Source organism: Delphinus delphis, chromosome 4, assembly GCF_949987515.2.
Source record: "Delphinus delphis chromosome 4, mDelDel1.2, whole genome shotgun sequence".
Lineage (NCBI taxonomy): Eukaryota > Metazoa > Chordata > Mammalia > Artiodactyla > Delphinidae > Delphinus > Delphinus delphis.
This window is the reverse complement of record NC_082686.1, coordinates 95,191,811-95,215,539: the sequence shown is the minus strand read 5'-3', so window position 1 is coordinate 95,215,539 and position 23,729 is coordinate 95,191,811. Positions and strand designations below refer to the sequence as shown.

The following is a 23,729-nucleotide window of genomic DNA, read 5'->3' as shown; positions in this document are numbered from 1 at the left end:
AAATATAGAGTTAAATGTATTTTGATTGACCCACTGGGGACATTCATTTAATTCCCTAATATATTAAGCAAGTTAACATGCCATAATGAACAAGATCGAGTCTTTGCTTCGGAGGAGATTAGAATCTAATGGTCAAGATAGATAAGTAAATAATCAGAATCTCCATGATTATGAAGAAAGAGAACTAATTTTTATTGGGTATCGCCCATGCTGGTCACTATGCTCGATACTTATGTTCTCTCATGTACTTCTCATAACAATCCTTTAACATAATACCCGTTTTGCAAGCAAAGATTATAAGCAGTTTAGTAATATGACTAATAAATCTGAGATTTGGATTCAGAATTCAATCCAGAATTTTTCCAACTTTATAATTAGCGTTCTTTCCAACACATTATATACTAAATAGAATTACATAAAAAAAGCAATGAGATATCGACAAAAAAGCAGCTAAGTCCATGGGTCATAATGGGGGAAGGGAACAGTGAAGTCTTTGAGGAAGAAATGAGCTGGACCTTGGAAGATCAGTAGGCAGATGGCAGCTGAAAGTGCTGGGAAAGGGGCATTCTAAGCAACATAACCACCTGAGTAAGGCTAACAGTATTACAGTGCATGAATGTTCAGGAAATACTGAGTTGTGAGTGGCTGGTGTGAGAAAGCAGATGGAGTGAGAAAGCCCAGCAGGTCTGATATAGCTTAATGATCTTTATATATATCATGCTGAGGACTTTTCCATAGGCAATGGGGAGACTTTGGAGGAGCTTTTCACTTTAAGCAGGGAGGTTGTCACAGGGCTATCATCCCTTGATAGCTATGTGTTAGTAATTACAACTTTTAAGACATTTGTACACCCCCAAAAAGAAACTGAAATTGCAATTTGGTTATGTTACCACCAGGAGGCAGCAGTCACATGATGGGAACTATGGAATTTGATCATAAACACATTTTGCTTTCCATACTATTTAGCCATTAAAGGGATGATGAAAGGAAGCCATAGCATGATGACTTCAAGAGTATTTTTAAAAACCATGTAAAAATTAGCTTCACATGTTTAGATAAGTATGAAGTTTTCAGGCTACTTTTTAAAAAGTATTATTTTATGAAAATGTAAAGAACCTTCATAAAGTGTTTCAGTATTCCACATTGAAAGTTTAATATTTCAAACTTTCCTTAAATGAATCAACAGAGTTCAAAGTAAAATGCAGAAATTTTATCTAGTAAAGTAAATTATAGCAAGGAAAAGAAGCACACAATTAATCTAATTATTTCTCCTCTCTAGGGTAAAAATTTCATTTGTCAATCTCCTCAACTATAATACTTCACCAGAATCCAGCGTGAGTGCTTTTATATTAGTGGCTTAAATTAGCAATGTATCAACATATCTGAAGGAAAAAAAATAATATCAGGTTAAAAAAATCACAAAGCAATGCACATTAAAAATTTTTGATTCTACCAGAAGCTGGTCTTAGTTAGAGCTACTAAGAGAATGAAAAAATATTAGAAGGAGCAAGTTAAGTCATTTAATCAAACCGAGCAACTGGAATGAAGTCTCATTTTGAGCAACACTCCTTCTTGGGGAGCAGACAAAAAAGAAGGCTGCTGGTGGCTCGAAGCCTAAACAGAATGAGGTTCCTTAAATCATCATGCAACTCTCGAGTAAGCCTACTCCCAAGGATCTTACTCTTTACCCTGCAGAGAGGGAACACATTAAAAATAGTCTGTTTTCATGGGGTGGTGAGTTCTAAGTCACATTCTAGAGTTTGTGCCCCCCAAATGTGAAAACAATCCAAGGCACAAGCTTTACCCACTCTTACTCACAGGTCAGAGGCAGAGGTCACATGATCTCAGAAAGTAACCCTGAACGGTACTGAAAAACTGTAGGTCAATAAGAATTGTCTAAATAAGGATAGCTTACATTTATTCAGTACATCTATGTGCCAGACATTGTGTTAAGCATTTTACATGTATCATCTCATTTAATCTTTGTAAAAATGCCAGACAATACTAATTATTATTATACCCCCATTCCTATTTTAAAGATGAGAAAACTGGGGTGAAGTTCACATAACCATTAAGGGGTAGAAGTAGAATTTGAACTCAGAATTTGAGTCTGAAAAGAAGAGTCCGAGTACTTAACCTATTCTATACACCTACAGGAAAATAAATTTTCTTTTTAGAAAAGTTGGCCTTTAATGGGCTGCATGTCTGACACACTGCCCTAAACTATTCCCTTTATCTTTATTTTTAAAATTTTTTATTTTTTAAACTTTTTATTTCATATTGGAGTATAGTTGATTAACACTACACTCTTCCCTTTAAAAGTCTGACTTCATGGAGGGGCCCAAGACCACTATTAATAAGTAGCAGTTGAAAAATCAGTTCCGGCACTTTTTGACCTGACTCATCTATTTCTCTCCAGCTTAGTTCCTCCAGCTTGGGCTGCCCTCCCAACTCCTTGGGCCCTGATTGATACGTCATCCGTCTCCAGCCGCTAACGACTGAAGATGAGCCTCCTTTTTGGATTAGCTTCATAATCCCGTTCCTGAGTCTAACCTGATCACACATTTTCCTGCGTCCCTGAGGCCGGCTGCAAAGAAGGAACTCTTCCCTTGAAGCTTCACCGAGGACTTCTCCTCCCTTAGCTTCTGCTGAGCTTACCTCTGCCCAGTCCTGACCCCTACAGGGCTCACCACCCCACCCCTAGGACCCTGCTCATACCTTGCCACCTGAAGATATTAACTGCAGAGGCAAAGAAGAGGCGAAGTTCAAATAAAAGGAGTGCACCCTCTCTTCTGTGCTGCCCACCACCCTCCCCGTTCCGTCTGGATCGTGAAGAACAGAGGAGAAAGATGGAGAGTACAGAAGTGGAGCCAAGCACATCACCATGTACCTCCCACCTTCGGTCCCTGGCCTCCCCCTCTGCTCTCTACCTGCCCGCCCCCCACATGCTCAGTGCTCACCTGGCCAGCCCTCTATCGCCCCCTCACTGTCAGCCTGGCCAGCTGCCCCCTCCTCCTCCCACCAGGGAGCTCTCACCTTGTCTGTTCTCTGCATCCCCCCCTTTCCTTCCTATCCTCAACCTCCCCTACCTTCCTACCCAACTAAGTCATAAAACCTGCCCCAGACCACATGAGTTTTCACCTTGGTCAGGATGCTAGTTAAGGAATTTTGCGTCTCTATGCAAACAACTTTGACACAGTCCCAGGGCCCCAAGTTTGGACTCATGTCTTTTCCAGTGATGCAGTGAAAAGGTAGTATAGTCTAACAGCCAGAGTCATAAGAGAAAAGAGTTTTTGAATCTATAAAGAAGAAAATGTGACGTTCCATATAGCAGCTTGGCAACTTCTTTTATATCGCTTTGACTGTAATAAAAGTCATTCTGACTTCCAAATAACTAAATTAGAAATGAGTCTCAGAGCACGAAAACTTAAGTGGTGAAGAGTGCCAGTACTGAAAAATGTCAACTAGATGGGTTTATTTTTTTAAGGTTGCTTGTCTTCTGTAGATGTTGAGTCTTCGAAACATGAATATTCATTTGAATTAAGAAAATCACTTGTCGTATTAAACCACTTCATAGTATCACTCAACATGACTTTTTGTTCAGTGCCTGGAAAAGGTAATATTTCCCGAGGTTCTATTCTTGCACGAAAGATTCCATTTCAGCAGCCTCCCCCCTAGTGTTGCCCGCAGGCTGTGATCTCAGAGGCAGCCCTTCACACTAAAGAACAATGCAGGCCTATTTGAAATCCCCACCGACCTTCCAATACCTCAAGAGCCCATGACTCACTTGGTCTTTTGTTTCCCTCGCTGAAATACAAACGTGTGTCTCACCTTTCTCTCCTCGCTTCTTCTTTGTTCTGTCAATATGGTCCTTGAGCTGAATGCGGACCTGTCGTTCGTTAGGTTGGTCTCGTATAAATGGATGCTTCATCAGTTGTTCTGTTGCTGGTCGCTGGCTGTGATTCTTTACCAAACAGCTCTCAATAAAGGACTGGAATTTTTTTGACCTGCCGAACAGAAGAGATGAACCCATAGATTAAAAGATAATCCAAAGAAAAGCAAACTTTAGGGATCAACCAATCACAAAGTCGGTCTAGCTATTTATTAGGCACATGGGGTTCAAAGGCATCACTGCCATCAACACACAACTCAGGCAGTGTATGGTAGTCATAGCACGAAAGCATTTTTGCACAGTTTGTACATAATATCACACAGAAGACCAACAGGCACCAGAGAAGAGAAAGACCCCGATAAGAATCACACCTGGAAGGTCTATTGGAATGAGGGAACCAGAGCTGGGCCTTAAAGAATTAGGAGAAGAATCACTCTTGGGAAAGGATAGTTCAGGGAAGTAGAAAATCAGAGAAAAACTAAGGCTGGGATTGAGCATACTATATGTCAGGGGACACTGAGGTGAGTTCTCTAAATGTGGCAGAAAACGCAAGCTGGGAAAAGTAAAACCAGGGTTGGACAGGTAAGGGGGAGTACATTGTGTAGGAATGAGCAGGATTCTTATATGGTAAAATGAACATTAGGCAAATTTTTTAACTGGCAGTTTTGAATCACTTTTGAACTTTGTTTTCCAATGAATAAGAACAGGATGTATGTGTATGTTTGCTATCAATCCACAGACTTGGAAACTTAACTTATAGGGATTAAGTTCATACCCAGAAGCAAATTTATCTCTTTCTAGAAAGGCACCATTTCCTCAGAGATAAACCCTGTTCCAGAGACGCACAGGGGCAGGGGAAAGCTGTGAGAGATACCCGCGAATAGGGCACAAGTCCATAGCGTGGTAGATACAAATGATGACTTGAGTATGATTCATGAGTTGGGCATGCATGTTCTGTCTGAAAGTTCCAAGAAATTGTCCAGCATCATAAATAATTAAGCTCATGACTCTACAGCATGCCTTTCCGAGGTGCCCCACTGTCAGCAGGGCACATCACCCTTGGAGACCTTGGAGGAACCCTGCTCACCCTCCTCGTGGCCCAACCCTGCTCAGGAATGAATCCATTTTGCGCACTCTGTTGCCCTCCTGTGGAGCACTGGGGAGTTACAGGAGCAGATCCCCGAAGCAAGCTTCCGCAAGCTTCCCCAAACTTCCCAGTGGGCTCTGTATATATATATATATACCCTTCAGGCCTGAAAGGTGTCCTCACCACACAGAACACAATGGTGAGCGTGTTCTTCAAGATTCAAATGGGAGAGGGCACTGCTCTACGTACCACTCTCCATTTCTGCCCCAGTCAAAGCAGTTTTTCACCTTACTCCGTGTTTTTAAAGTAGTACTGAACTACTGGTATTTTTCCCTCCTTAAATTTCCAGGCTATGTTCAAGCTTTTAAATTATTTTACATAGAAGTAAAGGTCACCTGAAGGTCAGCTCAGGATGAATCAGGATTGGAAACACTGAGGACTAGACATAGGAACAGTAGGATGGACATTCTAAGCATCTCCCTCTAAGTCCTTCAGCTGGTAGCCCTGCCTCCCTGACACTGGAAATTCTCCCCAGAGTTGGGAGCTGCCTGAGTCACCTTCCTATCACGAGCACACTACGTGCTTGACAAACAGATGAATGCGTGGATGGTTATCGGGTGAGAATTCTGGACGAGAGCTGTAACGTGGCTTCAAATGCGTGCTTCTGAGGGACAGAGATGAAGGCTTAGAGAGAAGATATCACTTCATACACTTTCTTTCTATCCATTGGATTAATCTGTGGAAGCACTAATGTGATATCATCTAAGGAGGGACTTTGCAAAAAAAAAAATAAACAAAAAAACACAAAAAACCATAATGAAATAATGGACTGTCCTAAGGAATAAAATGAAAAGAATAAGGTTAACCTGCATAAAGAAATAGACAAACTCCACACAGTACTCTTCTAGGTAGAAAATCAGCATTAAAAAGGTGAAAACAAAAACAAATGAAGACAGAAAGCGATTAAATATTCACGAGGAATGCAAATGAAGTTCTTTTTTTCTGCTTGCAACTTGGAAGAAAAAGTTTGTTCTTTATAGAGGGCAACTATTCATTAGGGGATGATAAACAAAAGAAATCACAACCAATTTAAAAAGAGATCCAGACTTAATAGACTGTACATTCCCTTCCCCGATACTGACACCTCACAAAAGGCAGAGACATCTCCTGGATGAGAGAGTGTTCAGGGAGTTTAATGGGAACAGCTATAGCAGAGGTTTTCTTTGTTTTGTTTTGTTTTTTTGCAGTACTTGGGCCTCTCCCTGTTGTGGCCTCTCCCGTTGCGGAGCACAGGCTCCGGACGCGCAGGCTCAGCGGCCATGGCTCACGGGCCCAGCCGCTCCGCGGCATGTGGGATCCTCCCGGACCGGGGCACGAACCCGTGTCCCCTGCATCGGCAGGCGGACTCTCAACCACTGCGCCACTAGGAAGCCCTATAGCAGAGTCTTTTTTCCATTATCTCTCCTGGTGAGAAGGAACCTCAAGAAATATTCAAGAGAATATTTTGGGGCCCAAAGGATGGGCCAAGACGTGTACAACTACAAAGCTGGCAGTCCATCCCATGTCATCTGCAAATGGTTCTCAGTGAAGAGGAAATAATGCTACTTAAAACAAATCTTCAAAGAAAGATTCATTGCCTCCATTTAAGTTAGTTTGACCAAAGAATCAATATGCTTAATTGCATGCTTAATTAAAAGTAAAAATACTTCACCTACATTAAGCATCACCTGACTCTTTGCCGAGAGGCCTAATGGGTTTAAAGTACATTTCTATAACTTTATTGTTTCAGTCTTGGCGGCTGGTAATTTAGTTCTGTCACTTTAAGAAAAAAAGCTCAAGATCAGTAATACTAATTTCCCAAGGGTTGGCACCGAGAGATAAATGTTAGGGACTGGTACTTACAGTCTGAGATACTAGTTCTTCTAATACCAGTGTCACTGAACACTTTATCTTCCCAGATTTTTCCTGTTTATGTATTAAACTGTGTTAGAGGAATTAAAAATGCCTGAACGATGATGACATTAATCACTATAATGTTTTAGTGAGCTGGGCTCAAAGTTTGTGGTAATCTTCAGACTCCCTACGTGCAATTTGATCTTTAAAATTTGCACTTGCCCAGAACTACTCTTTTTCTCTCTTTCCGGTTCCATCATTTACTAACTGTGCGATTTTAGGCAGATCCCTTAACTTTTCTGTGCCTCAGTTTCCCTGGCTGCAAATGGGGATACTGTTAGTACTTATCTCAAAAGACTGTCGTGATGATTAAATGAGTTAGAACCGGGCCTGTTACATCATAAATGCTGTATGTGTTTTTGCTATGATTGTTATTATTATTACTATTACTATGATGACAATGTCCCAGCATCTCTGAGCACTACCAGGCTTAAAGAACAGGAGGATCTGCCTTGAGGGCTACGAGCAGAAATTTGAAGGTGATTTTCCCCACTTGGGTTGAACCAAATAGTATAGAGTTCTTTAAGGGAATTATTTTACATACACTAGGATTAGCAGGAAAAGCCACCAGGATCATTATTATCTCTAGGGAGACTGCCAAAAAAGGTTAATTTAAAAAAAGTTTGTGTAATAACTTTTGTTTTGATTTCAATAAAGTCCAAAGTCACACTACTAGTAGTAAATTCAGTCTATTTGAAGTATTTTCTGATATTTCCTTTCTATTATCATGATTTTATTTACAGTCTCCCCCCCACCCAAGAGCATTGTCATTTCGAAAACAAAAGTGCTTGATAACGCAGCAAGAATCAGAACTGGTGTTTCATAAAATAACAGAAATGGTTGTAAGCTCTGGAGTAAAAGCAGAAGGCTGGGGTTCCAGGCTGCCATGAACCGGGGACTCGGGATAAGCCAGTTAACCACACCAGGCCTACAGTCTCCCTCTGGAGCATGAATGGCTTGGACCGGGAATCTTATACCTCTTTCCAGTGATAAGCAGTTAGGACTTTTCTGATGAGTTCAATCGAGTGCTGCCTGTATGGAATCTTCACATTTAAAGGGCATGTGAAAAGGACAAGACTGACCATCTTTCACAGGAATAGAGTCATTTCCATCCTTCTCCAGAGACCCCTGGAGGGAAGCTACGGCATGGAGTATATGTGTGAGGGCAGGGGAGCCGGGGTGAGCACGGTGGGAAGAGAAGGGAGAGGAAATCTTTTGAAGGGGATGGTTACCTATGTGGGTTGAATCCAGCTACACACAGAGCAGGAGCAGAGACAGGAGGGGAACATGGGAATCCCACCGCACTGGGTCATTTGTTGACGTGGAGACAGATGGTGAGAGCATCCTTCTTCTCCTCTGATTCAACTCAGGTTGTAACCCTCCTGGAGGCCTAATCAAAGGTCTGAGCCACGTGAACACTGACTGGAGCCCCGACCACAGGACTTCCTTAGCCCGAGGCCTCTTCTCACTACGCTGATGGGGAAGGAAGGGCCCGGCTCTTGCTGCAGGGATGCTCTCCTTTCCTCCCATAACAAAAGGGGAAAACAGTGTGACTGCCTTCGTTTCCCTAATGTTAAGGCTCAAGGAACAAGTGCTCACACTTAGGGACGAGTACAGCTCCTTCTCTACCACTTTAACCTTGAACTTTAAGAGGTCAAATGGTACAGTAGAAAGAATATGGGTTACAAACTTGGCAAACGAAGACTGTACAGCCTAGTGCAAGGAGGATAACCTACCCAAGCCTCAGACTCTCACCCATAAAATGAGGACTCAGAGCATCTGTCTGGCAGGGCCGTGGTTAAGAAAAAAAAGGGTTATTATGGGACTATACAAAATCATGTGTGTGAAACTTTTGAAAATCGTAAAGCACTACAGAATTTAAAGTCTCCTTCATTCAATAAAAAATATATAAAAAAGATTAAATATAGACTTTACATATATAGTTTAAATTTTTATATATATCTTAAATACACATACATACATATAAGTTGCTGAGTCTACAACATACATATGCCTTGTATGTTGTAGACTCAGTCAAGTTCCTTGGAAATGACCCTCAGCTGAATGAATGCTTATCATGAAGAGTTCACTGCCGTCTCTGCCACAATGGCGTCCCCTTTGGTCATATGCTGGAATATACACTAGGAACAGTATACTTCATCCGGTAACTCATTTAAGTAGAGAAGAGCTGGATATAAAAGAACATTTCAGAGTTGTGTTTCTTTTGATGGGGGAGGAGGGAAAGAAGGAAAAGGAAAACAGACAGAAATATTTCACTTCCTCTCAAACCCGATTCTATTTTAAATCACTTTGGACCTGGTCGTTCAAGACAAGTACTCTGAGGTGCCTAAGTATTTTCACTTAAACACTGGAATTCTATTGCAGAGAAATTCGAGCCACACCAAGTGTCCTGTGGCCGGAGGCTGCACAGCTATCTTTATAAAGGCTGGGTTCTGAGAGAAAAAGGGTATTTTACCAGGGCTTTTGTTTTTCCCACTTGCTCTCCAACAGTCAAGTCATTCTCCCACCCCCTGCCTAGCAGTGTGGGGCTCCTGCTTGTAACTGGCTTAGGCTGGCGAGATGAAGGTGGTCCGGTCTCCTTCCTTCCTGGTCTCACTGTTCCTGGACGGATCCAGCTCCCTACAGCATTACCACAATTAGCTCTCATTGCCAAAGGTTTACAGCAGAGAAGTTAGCCTGTATGTCTCCCCAGGTCTGTATTTCTCAGACAAGGTCAGTGCAGGGTTTGCCCTTTTTGGAGCAAGGTCAATGAATGCAGAAACTGTAGTGCCGGGGCCAGTCACTCACTCTTCTGGGGGCCAGACGGGTCACACAAAGGGCGGTGCAGACCAGGGGTAAGAAGGAAACAGGACAAGTGGGGTGACCAACAGGTACCAGCTTCTGGGTTGGGAGAGGCAGTGACTGGGGCAGAAGCACAAGCTCTCACCTTAAAAGGGAGCAGGAACCACTGCACAGGACAGTGTTGCTGCACCTTTGTCAAAAAAGGTCAGAAATCTCCATGGACGGCTCCACCGCCAGATTTTTTAAAGTTGGCAATCAACACAAATACTTCTGGAATGAGGTGTGTGGCCACACCGTGCAAGACAAACAGCAGACGTGTGGACGGTCCTTTTGTCCAGCAGCAGTGAGGGCAGAGGGCGAAGGGAGGGCACAGGGCAGGTGAAGCCCACTGGACTCAGCAGCCCTCCCGCCCCACTTCCCGGGAGGCGTGGCATGAAGCACAAGCAGAAAGCTAGTGGAGGGCTTCACAGTGCCACCGACACTCCCAGGGAACACGACCGAGCCAACTCCTCCCCAGGAGCCTGTTCCAGAGAGAAGGGAGGAAGCAGTGCCTCTGGGCGCCTGCGGATCACGTGCTGTGTGTGCCCAATGGAAGGCTGTTGCTGGGGAGAGAGTGATTGTCTCACACCACAGTGACCCTCCGGAGAGGGGAGGAGGGATGCTCTGCCTCCTCGTTACCAATAGCAACTCTCACTCTCTTCCTGTGCAGCCCTCGGCAACCAACTCCGAGGCTGTCGTCTCTTCTGGCTGTTTCCTTTCCCTCTCTCTGTGCGGTACGCCTTTCTCTTGTTCAACCAGGGTCGCTATGTCATTCCTGGATGATGGTATTAATTAAGATTGCTCTCGTATAGTGGAGGGTGAAACTGTGGGTGGGTGCGTGAGAAACATGAGGGCCTCGGTCAAGGACCTGATCACGAAGTGGTATGAAAAGGGGCAGAAGAGGGGCTTCCCTGGTGGTGCAGTGGTTAGGAATCCACCTGCCAATGCAGGGGACACGGGTTCGAGCCCTGGTCCGGGAGGATCCCACAGGCCGTGGAGCAACTAAGCCCGTGCGCCACAACTACTGAGCCTGTGCTCTAGTGCCTGAGAACCACAACTACTGAGCCCGCATGCTACAACTACTGAAGCCCGCATGCCTACAGCCCGTGCTCCACAACAAGAGAAGCCACCACAATGAGAAGCCCACACACAGCAACGAAGAGTAGCCCCCGCTCGCCACAACTAGAGGAAGCCCACACACAGCAACGAAGATCCAACGCAGCCAAAAATAAAAATAAATAAATTTATTTAAAAAAAAAGAAAAAGAAAAAAGAAAAGGGGCAGTAGAGTCTTGTCCCTTCAGGCTCAAGCTGCCTAGAATATGTCTCTAGAAAAGGGTAGGAGGTCATAAATGGTCCAGGAATTGTGCCCAGGGCAAAGGGAATCAGAACTGAGAATGTACCAAGAAGGATATACCATATCCACAGGGGGAAGGGGAGGAGCAATGAATTTTTTGTCACAGAATGACAAGATACAAAGACCCTGATGTAAGTGCACAAAATAGTCAAAAGTCCAGCTCTTGGCCTAACCTGTAGAACTCTGTTCCCAAACTCTAGTCAATCATACGCTACCAACACGATTTTTACCCTACACTTCACCACCCATACAAGTATTCACTTAGCATTTTTCTTTAAATTAAGTCACTTTTTATGTGAATTAGTTTATTAGATGGAAAGTTATATCACTGCCCCAAGTAAGAAGCCAGTATCACCTGCCGTAAAGAGAAAGCAATAGCAAAAATAAAAATTACAGATGCTCATGCACAGAGCAGTAAAATCATCCCGCATGCTACCGAGCGTGTGGACACATTTAGGGAGTTAATGTCTTAAGGAACAGAAGAACGTCAGCCAACCTAATGGGCTGACTCCAAACTATCACCCTTTCTGATGAGATGTTCTGCGCTACCAGGAAAGATATTACTCGGAGTAATACATCAAAGCGCTTCCATGTTATTACTTGGGTTCTGCTACCCATTTTAGCTAATACCTCCTTACCTTGAAGGTGTGAAGATAAGGTCTTACCGTGCAAATAGCAGGTCCTCAATGTGTACTTTAAGATGAATAACATCATAATCGCTCACCGAGTCTTAGTACATATCAGTCTAATCTTGTCAGCAGGACCTAAGGATTTGAGCTCATCCAAAAGAGAATCACAGAAAACTCTGCTCTTAGACCTGTAAAACACTGAAGACCAAACTCACCACTTCTTAGACTTCAGCCGAGGCGCTGGGTTCCGGGGGATGAGAAAGAGGGCTCTCATGGGGTGCATGTCACACAGAGCTGCAAGAGACCAAAACAAGGGCCAGCTCGGGTTAGGGGACCAAACCCAGGCCAAGCCCATCCTAGCTGTGCTGCTAAATGGCTCCCTGAGTCCAGGCATGACCAGTGAGTGGCGTCAGAGGATCATAAAGCTTCCGTTTGGTGAGCAGCTACATGAGCTGATTATAGGAGTCTCATATAATCCAACACATTTCAATTAGACATTGTTAACATGTCTACTTTTCACTTCATTTTTAAGGACAAGTTAGAGGCTCAACAACCTTCGCTTTACTATAAATAACCATCTAAGACTCCAAGTAAACAACATCAAGATAACAACTACAATGGAGATAGTAAGTTATTTTTAGTTAGTAAAATCCCAAATCATAAAATAAAAGATATTTGATAATCCGCTATCTATGTCTTAGATGCTGGCAATGCAATGTTACCTTCATGGATTTTTGGAGTATAAAGCACTAGACCAGGGCACCTTTCTATCTGTATTTCCAAACACTCTGAGTGGCTTTTCATGATAGGTTTTTTGGGGGTTTTGTTTTGTTCAATGGCCCCAGGAAGACCAGAGGATTAAAGCAAAGGAAGTCTGGCAGAAGAGATAAAAATATCTCAAATTGTGAAGATGACATTTAGTGAAAACACTCATACATTCTTATCTTAATCAGAATATTTCACTCGTTTACTTTTCATCTGGGAGTATCTTTTCCTTTGTGCCTAGAATAAGAACATATTCTCCCCGAAAGCTAAAGGATTCGGTGGGTGGAAATTTATTTTTAGCCCCTCTACTACTCATTAAGAATGACGATATGGTTTCAAGACTGCCAGTATTATTTTTCTGATTCATAAATGCCTATCAGCATTGTGGATGAGGGGATCTTGTCAATAAACACTCCAGTCATGCTACAGATGAATTCTACCAACTCTGGAATGAGAAATAAGAAAACTATGATAACGTGACGGTAAAAGGTCCTATGAGCACAATGACCCATCATACAAACAGGGGGCCTGCTTTGGTCCGCGTCCTCTGGAAAGCAGACACCAAGGTGGTATTAAACATGAGAGGATATTACTGGGGGAAATTCTTGTCTGAACAGAGAAGGAGTGAGGGAAGGCTGGGAGAGTTGTCAGATTGCTACGAAGTATGCTGGGAGGGAGAAAAAGTAGGTGGAGTGTGCTAGGCTGTCCCACACTCTAAGGAAACCAAGGAGGGAAACTAAGGAGTGAAAGCTGCCTTCTAAGGAATCCCTGTCTTCCAGGAAAGGGTCTGCCTTATATCCCTGCCACGCTCGGTCACTGGTGCGGAGTGGCCCTCGGGAGGTGCAGCCTCGGTGTCATGGCAACAGCTGCCCCTGGTCAGTTGCACTTCCTGCGTGGAGTCTCTGAGATGCATGCTTGTGGTGACCACAGGGCTGGGGAGATTCTCTGTGGGGTCTGTGCTCAAGATCTCCAGGAATTGGAGAGGTTCTCCAGGTAGGCAGAGCCCTGGCCACTCTGCCTCCAATAAGCAGGGAAATCTAAAACTCTAAACAGCGGTATTTTAATGGGAGTGAGAGAAATGGAGTGCAGGTGTTCACATAACCCATGCACTGAAAATCGGCTGTGAATTTTTGTTACGTTGGCGTTTACAGCCTTTGTGCCTTGGTCGCAGTTTTACCACAGGCGAAGAGTAGCTCAAGAATAAACCACACACCAGATCTGGAAACAGATTAGACTCTCAAAGTTTGCTTCCCTTTGCATTCTTGTTCCCCCTCATAAACACAAGATCCTCACACCCCTCTGAAATGAATGGATTCCTGGTTGATTTAAGATGACTCTGCTTTCTCAATATGCCAGCTTGAGTCCATGCAGGGCTTGGTGTAGCAGAAATAAAGCCACTGCAGCTCCTGGCAAGGAAGCGTCAGTACCTGCAGGGCAGACCAGTAACAGATTTCACCCAGAGGAAGGTACTTACGGGGAGCACCTTCTGCCATCTCGATGGCGGTGATTCCCAAAGACCACAAGTCACTCTGAAAAAGAAGGAAGGCACGGACACATGCGTAAATGCAGTCAACAGAGGATAACTTGGTTAAACCTGGTAATTGCTTCAGAACTGCCTGTGGGAAAGCTGTCCAGCTGTCTCTTTACAAACTGATTTTGCCCGCTAAGCTTAAAAGCAGAAACAGCCTCATTCGCTTTCCATCGATAATAACTTTCACGGTGCCTGACACATGGTGAGTTTTTTCAATCCAGGTATGAAAAATGAATATAAGGTTTCAAACATGAATTTAGCACTAACATTTATCTATTGATTGAAACATATGAAATTGTTTTTGCTGTTCCACTGTTTTTAACACCTTCATTGAGGTATAACCGTCATGTAATTAACTGGGCATATTCAAAGTGTACTATTTGAAAGTGTCTGATGTGTGTATACACCTGTGAAACCATCACCACAGTCAAGACAGCAAACACATCTGTCACCCCAAAAGGTCCCACTTGCCCCTTTGCAGTCTCTCCCTCCTGCCCTTGCTGTCCCCAACCCCAGTTCGTGTTCCAAGGCAACCAATGATCTGCTTCCTGTTACTACGGATTGGTTTGCATCTTCTAACGTGTTGTATAAAATGAAATCCTCTGGTTTCTTTCACTTAGCACAATGCATTTAAGGTCCATCCATATTGCCGCGTGTATCAGTCCTTCAGTCCTTCTCACGGCCGAGGAGTGTTCCATCACAATTTGTTTATCCATTCACTTGATGGACATTTGGGTTGCTTCCAGTCAAGCCCATTAAAAATAAATCTGCTACAAATACTCACGTACAAGTCTCTGTTTGGATGCATGCTCTTACTTCTTTCGAGTAAAAACCTAGGAGTGGAATGGCTGGATCATAGAGTAAATGCTAGATCATACTGTATTTATAATCAATTGTTTTTAACCTACAGAAACAGCAATTTCATATCATGTAACCAGGCAAGATGCAGACAGGGAAGCTTTTGGATGGTGGTGTTTACTGCTGTATCTCAGTGCTTAGAAGAGAGCCGGCCACAGTAGTAGTAGGTGTTTGACATATTTGTTGAATGAATGAACAATATCTTTTATCTTGTAAGTAGACAAATATGTAAAATAGAAATCCTATACCCTTATCGTCTTTCTTATTCTCAGACTGACTTTTATGGTCTTATCAGAATTTTCTAGGCTAATGTCTCCACCTCAACCTATGCAATCCCCATCTCTAGCACTATGCTTCTCCCCTACTCTGTGTCCACGGCTCAGTAGTTTCTAAATAGTGCATAGGAGGGAAACAAATCAAAAGATGGGAAAACCATTAGAAAACACATGTAAAATTCAGTTCAATGGCCCACAGTCCTGAGGAAGACTTTCACCCTCCTTTCATTTTAAATGTATCCTGTATTTTGTACATAATTCCCAACTCTCACCGGCAACCTCACTCAGATTTCAGAGATCAAAGTTAAGTCCCCTTGCTATTCCCATCAAACAAATGTAAAGGCCACACAGAAAGGCTATGTAACTGGAAGAGAACTATGAAATCCACCCTGAGCCATTCCCTAGGACCAAACTTCTCAATATCCAGTGGGTGATACCCAGCCTTGTTCAGTATTTGGACTGTGGCCCATACAACCTGGAGGGGGCTTTCTATGGGGTCTAGACTCTTGCCTAAAGTGCGATCTACCTTAGAGCAGGCGGCTGGGGCACACGCTAACCCCACACTAGGACCAAGGGGGGATTCTTTAATTCACAAGCCATCAACCTGTCCACATAAATATTACAGTTCATAGAGGTTCTCAGTCCAAATGGGGATAACAACGCACCTGTGCAAAACCACTGTCCACAGATTCTAAGTAACTTCTCTGCATAGAACGCAACTCAAGGAGTCAACTGTTGTCCTTTCTCTTTCTTCCGTTTCAAATGTATTCAAAGTTGTCACTGAACACACACACACACACACACACACACACACACACACACACACACACAGAGTCAGCACAGCCCAGCAAATGGCTGAGTCTTCCCGCAGGCTGCTGGCCTTTCTCACTGCGGTTCCTTCTGCAGCTAATGGGGAAAGCCCAGGCCGCCCATCACAGGCTGGCTCAGAAGCAGTCACCGGTAAAGATGACCACACAGCTCTCTTGTACCTGGAACGTTATGGTTGACTGACACAGACAATCATTGGGGAACATGATGAAAACCCTGAGTCACTAGTGTGCAGGAAGCATTCAACAAGAAATGCAGCAAGAACAGTCTGGAACTGGTGGGTTGGGCTGTTTTGATAAGACTCCAGGCCTTGGTAGTTGTCCCACCACCTTCCCAACATCTCGAGGAACCGAGTGTTTCTGCAGTGTGAACCGAGGTACAAATTATGAAGGTGGTGGCCAGGCTCTATGCACCTACTTGCCATAGCAAAGTCAAATTTAAATGGCCTTTAAGTCTAGGAAGCTTGAGCTGGTTTGAAAGCCAACACAGCTGAAAGGAAATGATGGAACTGGGATGAGAAAGGCTCCAGGCCAGTCCTCAGACAGGGGAAGAAAATGCTCAGGAAACTCAGGCAAACTCCTGGTACTTGCTCTGCCTGCGGGACCAAAGCCCAATTATGAGCTGGCTGACTGCCTCCCCTCCATAAAGTCTTTGCTCAGATGCTGTGTTCTCAGCGAGGACCACCGAACCTCTCTCCCAGCACTGCCAGATCCCTTCCCCTTTCCCACTTTTGTTCCCCAGAGAACTGGTCATCTTCTGAAAACTGTGTAACTGACTTGTCACTAATTTATTACGTTTTTTGTTCATTGTTTGTGTCCCTGTCCCCAACACACACACACACACGAACATGAAGTCCACAAGGGCAGGGACCTTTGCTTTGTTGACTGGTCCACAGTACCAGAACAGTGCCTGGCACAGAGTAGGCACTTAATAAATACTTGTTGAAATAATGAACACATGAAAGATGCATGAGAGAAAGGAGCAAAACCTAAGTGTCTTAAGGCTGTTAGACCTTTTGTAGATCATCTAGTCCAACCTTCCATTTCCCAGATGAGAAAAAAATGACTTACCCAAGATCACTGAGCAAGTCAGCACCAAGTTTTAATCAGAGCTTGGTCTCCTGCCTCCCAGGCTAGTTCTTTTTTTAACTATCATCACACTGTAAGGACCTGAGAATTCACTTAAAAAAACCTTTTGGGGCCCATAAAATAATTGCTTCAGATTCCTACTTTGTCTACAGGTAACTGAAGGTGTGGCCACTCAAATGAAGGTGCTGAGATTCCATGAGGCACACCCCAAACCAGTGCTCAGCTTTTCCTAGAGGGAGCATGAATAGGCTTTCAAGTCAGACAGACCTGGATTCAAGTCCAGGTTCCCAACTGAACCGCATCCAGAAGACTGCTCAGAGCTTAGCTTTCAACTGTGGCATGTATGCATGGAGGTATGCCGCCTAGCACAAAACCTGGCATAGAGTGGGCTCAAGAATATTAATCATTATCTTCTCCTCTACTGTGAGGTGAGACTGCCTTTGCCTGCCCAGTTTAGTCTTCTTCGATTTCCCTCTACTTGGTTGTGGCCAGTACTGTTTGTTGGCTAACCCAACAGGCATTTCAGCCCTCATTGCCCTTGCTGCCTCCATTTCAGAGTATAGGAAAGCTAAACTTGTTTATCCAGATTTCCCTGCAGCTAAGGATGGCAGTTAAGGATGTGACCTCATGAGACTCAGGCAAACATCTTCTAGGAGCTTCTAGGAGCTTCTGTAAGAGCTTTTGCTTTTCCTGAAATAAGTGACAAATATAGCTGGTGTCTTGACACCTCTTCCCTACTTCTTAGTGCCTTGAATAAAAACATGCTACAGCAACCATCTTGCAACCATGAGGCAATAAGTCAACAAATTAATGATGACAGGGCAGAAAGGTAGGAGCCTAGGTTTTGAAGACATCAGCGAGCCACCACACCAACCCTGGACTGCCTGCCTCCAGAATTCCGGTGACATAAGAAACACAAGTACAGCTAAAAGCATTTCTTAGTGACAATATGTATAGAGCAATAATTTGAGAAAGTGTATTTCGACAGTAAGGAAAAAGAGAGGTCCCAGTCGTTAGGTGGTCCTGGATTTATCCCACAGGAAGAGGGAAGGGTTAGTGAAGAGAGATGTTTCCTTTATTCAGTACACAGCATCTCAGATCCTCTCTCAGGCTGCTTTCCCCAAACCTCCCAAACAACCCCTTCAAACCAAAGGTCACAGCATCCCAACTCCTCTGCATCCTTTGTCATGTGACCAAGCCAGAAATTACTTCTTCTTTAAGCCTTCATTTGATATCATCATTAAGATCATTTTTCCCCCCTGGGATTCTCTTGTTTTCCAAAAGGAACATTTATATTCCTGGCCCTATATACCCAGAGCTGCTTGTAAGCTACGCTTAACTGCCCATGCTAGAAAGCAATAAATGTCCTTGACGGGCCTTGTTTAAGCCTTTGGATACATTAGCAAGTCCCAGAGACACTTCAGAACTTAAATATGGGAGAAAATGTTCCAATTACAACTGTCAAGACAGATCACAGGAGATGAGAGAGGGAAGTGGGAGGAACAAGATGAGGAGAGAGTCGGGGAGAGATAAGTTTCCTTCATGGCCATGGTGGGACTCATTTTGGCAGGAGCTGGGTAATTCATTATTCTAGAGGTGCTGTGCAGCCTGGCCTGTGGCATGATTAATAGCCCAGTCCTGTGTGCATTACAAACAGAACAGAGACAAATTCTAGTGCCTCCGAGAAGGCAGAGGCAAGCACGCAACTTCTGGCTGGTGAGGGGCCAGATGGCACGAAGGCAACTTGAACGTAATGATAGAGCATTCCGCTTGGGGCTAGGCTGCTCAACAAGTGAAGAAAAGAACACTTCACTTTTTGAAGAAAATAACACTTCCTTGTGCTCAGCCATACAAGGAAGGAGAGGCAAGGGCAGGAGCAGAGCCCCAGCGTGCGCCAAGAGGCAGAAAGAACACATGCTGCGCAGCCAGCAGAGCTGGGGCGAGCCCCTCGACTCCTCTGAACCCATCTCCTCACCTGTAGCCCAAAGAGAACACCTATCTTGCAGGGTTGATCGAGAATTCAGTAAGATAATATCTGCAAAGTTCATAACACAACGCAGTGTCTATAGTGGGTATTTAACAAATAGTGGCACAGACAGATCCTGAGGTCCAGTTATCACTGACTGGCAGTTCAACCAGCAAACTTGAGTCAGGTAAGCTGACAAGGAGCCCTGGTACTCAAAGAAGTTGCTGGGAGGATGCAGGAGCAAACAGGAAGTTCAGGGGAAGCAAACAGGAAAGGGCGTGTCCTTCCTTCTCCAGCCTTGCAGTCTACCCAGAGGGACAGGCAGAAATGGGGTTAGCTGAATCCTGGCCCCATCATCCCACAGCAGAGGGCAGCAAGGTGGTCTAGAGTTGACAGACAATAGCTTCATACCAGGCATAACCGGTGCAGTGGATTCTACCAAGTTTTAATTTACCAAGACCAAGAGATCAGCCGTTTTACCAAGACCAGAAATTAGTCTTTTGTCATGTAATTTATTCTTTATTCACTTTTTGGAAATGTTCCAGCTGGAAAAAGGAAATTGAATTTATTGTATGGGTCCCTAAGGGCAGCACCTTAATCTAGAGATAGAAGTTACAGAGAAACAAATTCTGGCTCAATGTAAGCAGACAATTAGAGGTGTATAATGCAAACAGGCAGTTCAAATCCTAGGATATTGCTGGGGTTTTTTTTAGGTCAAAATGGCTCCAAATGGCAGCACCTTCACATGACACATAAACACAAATATTAACTATCGTATATTGAGTGCTTACCAAATAGGCATTGAATTAATTCCTTTACATATGTGAGCTCCCTTTATTCTAATATAACATTGTAATATACAATCGTCATTCCCACAGAGACTCAGAAAGGTTAAATAACTTCCCTGAAGGAATAGAGTGCAAGGAGATGAAGTCTACATTTTAAACCAGTCCTGTCCAACTTCAAAACGCGGACTTATTCCCTAGGCCGTATACTTATATACTACATTATATATAAACAGAACCAGGGTGGTGAGTTCAGCGTGACTGAGGATAATCAAGCACGAGTAGTTATTCATAATCCCATTTCCCACAGAGTCCCTTGTTCAACTACATTTGTTATCTGACCAGAGGGAAAACACTGGAAGAATAGCTTATTCTCTTCACGTGGGGATCAGCCTGGAGCCCAGAAGAGGTGGTGATATGTCTGACTAAGGAATGCTGTGTAGGTGGGTGTGAACATGGAGCATGAGAAATCTGTTTAATAGAAGTTTGTTTCCGCACGTAATAATAACGGTGTGTGTATCATCCTTCTTTCTTATCGCGTGGGCATGAGACCTTTGTTGAAATTTCAGTAGACAGAGGCCAGGTCTCATTTGAGAGGTAGACCTCGTTCTGCGATGTGAGTATCATGCTCTTACGTGACACCCCACATACATCTTGGTGATGCCCCCCTGACTAGTCAGGCTGCTCACGTTATCTCCAGTCAAGCCTCTTACCTACAGGGGCTCTTTTCATTCTGCAGGAATAAAGCCGATTACCCATAACACTGGAGAATGAGTATTTGCTCTACAGCCAGAGCACAATACTGACCCAAACCCTGCAGGAGACACCTATGACTTTCAATGGTCCATGGCACCTGTGTGCACAGTCCCATAAACAGAGTTTAGGTGAATAACAAATGATATTAGCACAGATCAGGCCAGAGGACGGGTGGTGGGGTTGAGGGGATATGCCATGTCACTGTACTTCCTTTACTTGACTAAACCACTATGAAAGCATGACCATTTATGGTGTAAAAAATTAGAACAGGACAGAAAGTAAAACGTTTAAGTTCTCCATCCACATGCCATTTATCCATGGGGTAGGGGAGAATAAGAGTCTATTATGTGTACTATACTGTGAGTTGCTTTGTGTACCTAAGACTGTATCTTGGGATCTGCCCAACTTCAACATATACACTACCTCATTGTTCAAATGGCTGCGTAATATTCCAGTGGACAGATGTGCCAGTCTTTATTCAGCCAATTCCCTATGAATGGGCTTTTGGCCACGGAGAACTTTCTTTAGTGAGTGGTTCTGTTAAAGCAATAAATACATAGGACTATAAAACACTTGGCAAATCCCATCCAACTGAAATGAAATTCAAGTTTAAAAAAATAACAATTTTAACAGCCTAGGAATTTTGAACAGTTTTATTAATTTCAAGTCTTTTGAATGCTTATTATTAAATGAGAAAGCTTTCATTATTGCCCCACGTACTTATCAGGAGAATGAAACCTTTCCTTTTGCTTGAAGTGTTTTGACAGATTTTCTGAAAACAAGAAAGGAAGGGCCTCTACGGGAAAGTGAACACACCAGGCAAATGAGATTCTGGCACTCCTCCTTAGGATAGGGGTTATTTTCAGTCAGTTACTTACTGTGCCCAGTAGATTATCAGACAAAACCAGATTGCAAAAAAAAAGCATGAGCTCTTCAGACTACTTTCCACAGAGGCTCTTATTTTATTGAATTTCTCCAGTTTTTTAAAAAAAATTATAGAAGTTTCTAAAGACATTGTAGACAAATAAAATAATAAATAATTAAGAAATAATCAAATATTTGTAATAAAACCAAACTATACTCTTTTGCATTTTGTCTTTATTTTAAAGAAAGGGCTTTTGTGATAGAAAACCTAACAAAGCCCAGTGGCCTTCAAGTCATCTTTTATTCTAAACGTGCCCTCTAGGCTGAAAGTATCTACAGCACGTGAGAGCCCAAAACGCTGACATCAGTTTCTGAGGCTGGGATACACTCTGGCTCAAATGGACAACCAAACACACAGTAGCAAACCATTTAACTTTGACGGGGTCGCAAATGGACTTTCTAGATGAAAACTGCACATACAGATAGAGCTTGGCTAATTCCTTTTGCATAGTGGGTATTCAATAAATATACGCTGAGTGAATGAATAAAGGGTTTTGAAAGTCAGTATATTGTCAAGCTGTCTCCTGGTGACAGGCTACATTCCTAAGAATAGTGAACAGAAAAAAGTATAGGATCTGATGCCAAAGAAGAAGTAGAAAGATGAAAGTATAGCTTCTTCTCTGATCCACAGTAAAACTACAAAGTAGTTAAAATGAATCTTCAAAGAACCCCCAAATCTTCCTTTCTGCTTGGTCTTCCTAATCTACCCTTTTGTCATGCTCCCAGGACAAGTGATCAGTGGAACTCATATTTTTGCCATGACTTCTTCTTCCTCTTGTACAACCTGCATTTATGACAATCCTAAAAAACTAATTCGTACTAAGGTGGAAAATGGCTGATAGACTTGAATCTGTTCTCTCATCAGGATTCTTTATTTTTTAATAAAAGGCACAGAAATTAATTTTCAACTTATTAATGTCTCAGGATACTTTCCTAATCACAAGGGCTTCCAGCACCTCTGAAATCACCCTGTGCAGCATGATGCCCCCTGTGGTTATTCACACATCAGGCTTTGTCCACACCTAGGGTTATGCGTTAGTATCAAAAATTTTTTCACTGACCCCAAACTGTATTTCTTAGTCCTAATCTGAACAAAGAGGTTTAAGATACCACTTTAATTCCAAGCTTTGGCTTCACCAGAGGAAGTCCTCTTCTAGTTACTCTACTGAAAACAACTACATCACAGGGATCTATTTTTATATATATATATATTTTATATTTTTGGCCGTGCCACGTGGCATGTGAGATCTTAGTTCCCCAACCAGGGATCGAATTCACACCCCCTGCATTTGAAGTGCAGAGTCTTAACCACTGGACTGCCAGGGAAGTCCCACAGGGATCAATTTTATGCCACAGAACAAAAGTCCCCTATATACTAGAGCCAGCCAAAATACTTAAAAGGCTAAGCTAAGGTTGAAAGTTTGAAACACTCCGATTCTCCGTGGTATGTTATAAAGGAGTCTAAAATATCTGTGGCCCAGATGTAGACTAGTTAGCACTTGTTAGGTATAACTGTTGTTTGAAGAATTGCTTATAGCCAATTACGATACACGTATCTGGTCTGGGACATATATTTTGTAGTGGCTCCTCTGAAGGGATTTGCAAATCAAATTATTCAAATGTGCTTATCATTAGCAGTTTAAATAAATGACATTTACTTTGGCAGGAGATTAATTTTTAACTTGGCAGCTGTTTTCAGACAGATTGGTGTCAGGTTATTACAGTGACTAACTCTGAAAGAAGGAGGAAATTTACAGGAGATTATTTTGTTTTTAGACCTTCAAGCTTGCATTTCTCCAAAGAAGCAAATAATTTTGTCAATGCCCTGAGACACTGGGTCCCAAAGACATTGCAATGTCTGCATCTTTGTGACCTGATTTCCATAATAACCCCACATGTGGAGAACTAAAAATGTTCTTTAATAGAGGAATTCTCCAAATATACTCTTCAGAGGCTGTTTTGTTGGTAAATTGGATATTTATATAGGATTGCATCAGAGAGAGGCAGGGTAATATATTGGAAAGAGCTCTCAACAGAGAGTGGGAGATGTGGGATCAAGTCTCTGACAAGATCACTAACGAGGTGTGCACTTGCAAAGGTCTTGGACCTCAGTTTCCACAGCTGTAAGATGAGGGTGTTTCAAGGTGATCATTAAAGTACTTTGGTGAAAAGTCCATGCACCTACAGAGAAAAGT

The 23,729-nt window shown here is 43.1% G+C and overlaps 1 protein-coding gene across 1 annotated transcript in view; it reads right to left on the bottom strand.

The window, feature by feature from the left end:
• TNIK (TRAF2 and NCK interacting kinase) overlaps positions 1 to 23,729 on the bottom strand; it is a 410,793-nt gene that overhangs the window by 101,026 nt on the left and 286,038 nt on the right. Inside the window, exons 8-10 of the mRNA XM_060011144.1 lie at positions 13,998 to 14,052; positions 11,974 to 12,052; positions 3,832 to 4,007 (exon numbers count right to left, since the gene is read on the bottom strand). Of these exons, the coding sequence (XP_059867127.1) occupies positions 3,832 to 4,007; positions 11,974 to 12,052; positions 13,998 to 14,052 (310 nt within the window). The remainder of the gene's footprint in view (positions 1 to 3,831; positions 4,008 to 11,973; positions 12,053 to 13,997; positions 14,053 to 23,729) is intronic.